The sequence below is a fragment of the Ipomoea triloba genome, chromosome 2 (assembly GCF_003576645.1).
Source record: "Ipomoea triloba cultivar NCNSP0323 chromosome 2, ASM357664v1".
Lineage (NCBI taxonomy): Eukaryota > Viridiplantae > Streptophyta > Magnoliopsida > Solanales > Convolvulaceae > Ipomoea > Ipomoea triloba.
This window is the reverse complement of record NC_044917.1, coordinates 9,382,046-9,384,820: the sequence shown is the minus strand read 5'-3', so window position 1 is coordinate 9,384,820 and position 2,775 is coordinate 9,382,046. Positions and strand designations below refer to the sequence as shown.

Sequence of the window (2,775 nt, the reverse complement as noted above, 5' to 3'; positions counted from 1 at the left end):
TTGTCCTACATATGGTTGATCAGTTAGGAAAACTTTCAACAAAATCGAAAGTGTTTTAATTTGCAACTAAAGCTGGTCAATATAACTAGCTAGAAAATAAAGTGGAAAAAAAAAACTTAAAAGGACTAAAAAAAAAATAGGGTATTGCTATTGCTCTCAATCAAGAGAACATGTCCCTTACAGACCTTTTCTTCAAGATATTTATATTGCTGAATCTACTAATTAAGAATTCATACGGAAGATGGAAAGTAAATCCCCCAATTAAGGATATTAATTAGGTTATCCTTATCACTACAATACTCTTGGACTCTCAAAATGATCTCACTTTTAATAAATTTTATATATATATATATAGAGAGAGAGAAATTTGAAAAGTATTTTGATATAATTTTTAGAATTAATTTCATTTTTAGTCTTAGATTTATTGGTAACAGTCTATTTTTAGTAATTTTTATCAAAACATTCCTTTGGTTTGGTCCTCCATCAACAAAATCGTTGAAGTGTTGTTAAATACAAGGACATTTCAATTTTTCAATACAGGGTGCGTTGACCCGTTATATTTTTATGCTTATCTTTTAAAAAAATTCATAATTAAAGACCGAAATACTCATTGTATTAAATGACATTTAAATTGTTTTGTTGATAGAAGATAAAAAAAATGGTCATGTCATAATAATACTATGACCAAAAGGGAGTATTTAAAAAAAAAAGATAAAAATATAATGACATCTTTAAATTCAGGATAAAAAATAAAATCAACTAATTTTTAATTTCATGTGGGTATATTAATTAAATTATGTAACCGAGTCGGTAGAACTAAAAAAAAAATAAATTATGTTAAAATTTAAGAGAAATTAAAATAGAAAACAGTGCACCACTCATTTTATGCGCTTGAATGATGAAATTAATCTCCAGGTGGGACCGTACGATCAGATGCATCCAACAGCTTTCCTTCAACTTTTTCCACCTATATATATCCTCTGTATAAGAAGCTTCATAACCTTTCGCTCTCTCCACCAAACTCTTCACACTTTCTTCTCCCTCTCTTCATAGCTCGGAATGATTCAGGCGAGACCGGTTTTGTTGCTGACGTCGCCCAGTACTGACCGCTGTTCCGATAACAATCTGGTGGAAATTGCGGAGAGAGTCGTGGAGGAATTCAGGGCAGAACAGGGAGAAGCCGGCTCTGAGTTTTCCGACGGTGATGATACGTTTTCCGGCATGGAAAGCGATGAGACGTTAGTTTCCGGAGAAGCTAGCGAGGACGGCGTGGGAGTGGAGGAGGAGGAGGAGGAGAAGAGTAGCGATGTTGAAGAGGATTTTGAGTTCGAGTTCGCGTTCGCTCCTAGAGAAACGGCTTTTTCCCCGATTTCCGCGGATGAGGTGTTCTGCAACGGACAGATCCGGCCGATTTTTCCGGTTCACAAACGGAATTTGTTGATAGGCGAAGAGGAATTTCTGAACGGGAACTGTAATTCGGTAGCGGTATCGAACTACGGCGTGGATCAGAGGATTTCATCTACGCCGCAGCCGGTGAAGCCGCGGCTTCCGTTGCGGAAGCTCTTCACCGAAGAGCGCGAGACTCTGTCGTCATGCTCGTCGTCGGAAGCCGACGAGCTGGACGGTGTTCCGGCGGAGACGTACTGCGTTTGGCGGCCGAAACCGGCAGATGATCAGCTGTCTCCCGGGAGATGTAAAAAGAGCAACTCCACCGGCTCCGGCTCCGGCTCGTCTAAACGCTGGAAGTTTCGAGACCTTCTCTACCGAAGCAACAGCGACGGCAAGGACGCTTTCGTCTTTCTCACTTCGACATTCAAAAACAGAGTGGATAAGATCGCCGCCGGGAAATCGAAACCAAACTAGATCTTCGCCGCCGAAGAAACAGGATATTTGATGAGGTATTTTAGTAGTAAAAGGTTTAGTAGAAATTTGCAACCTAACTAAATTCTATTTTCCAGGAGAAAATCAGAGTACAAATTAAGATAAGAGTTTTGGTAGTAATTAAAGCTCTTAACGTACTATTTCTTATCATTTGTAAATATGTTTGATAATTTTTGTTACATTATTTGGTATTATTGCAAAACATATTTATAAAGAGCATTTTTCATAGTGTGTTATAGTAGAGTGTAAATATTAATATTAAAATATAGTCTAACTAAAAGTTCAATTTAATACGTATGTGTGCACGTGATGTGCAAGTTAAGTGAAACTTGAAATTGTTTAGTACTAATTCTTAGGTACAAATATAGGATCCAGATTCCATTACATAGTGTAGTTCTCAGAGTAGCCTATCCTCCCTACATATCTAGTCTAGGTGAAATATAGAAGATTTTGAAGGACACACGTCGATCCCTCGGTATGTCTTCTATGACGAACTCGGCAATATCAAAGGTGGAGTCAAATATCCAAATAAATCTGACTATAACAATAGACACAACAGATAACGTATGGAGATCGGTGCCATATGCAACAAATAAAGTATTGTGTTATACTAAACTTGTCCGTTATTGACCACTAAAAAAATGAATAGAAATTAGCAAAATTTTCAACCTTATTAATTACTTTGTTTGTTGGAAAAACTCAGTGCCTTAGAAGAAAAGGTGATCGGAAATTTCAACTAATAATAGAATAAATGCTACAACTTCAACTAATGTGATGAAAGTAACCGTTTTTTTTTTTTAGTGAAAATTCTTGGAAAAAGTAGGTGAAATTCCCCACATTATATTAAGAAAATCCTACAAGATTTTGAGGAAAAATTGTAACATTTTAATAAAA

General features: G+C 36.3%; 1 protein-coding gene across 1 annotated transcript; it reads left to right on the top strand.

Moving 5' to 3' along the window:
* Positions 1 to 1,017: 1,017 nt before the first annotated feature.
* On the top strand, positions 1,018 to 2,112 carry LOC116010679. Its single transcript, XM_031250177.1, has one exon. It carries the CDS (start codon positions 1,060 to 1,062, stop codon positions 1,861 to 1,863), a length of 804 nt encoding a protein of 267 aa, XP_031106037.1. The 5' UTR covers positions 1,018 to 1,059; the 3' UTR covers positions 1,864 to 2,112.
* The last annotated feature ends 663 nt before the right edge of the window (positions 2,113 to 2,775 follow it).

Excerpts from the sequence above, each read along its gene's own strand:
- LOC116010679 (XM_031250177.1), top strand. The coding sequence starts at position 1,060 with ATGATTCAGGCGAGACCGGTTTTGTTGCTGACGTCGCCCAGTACTGAC.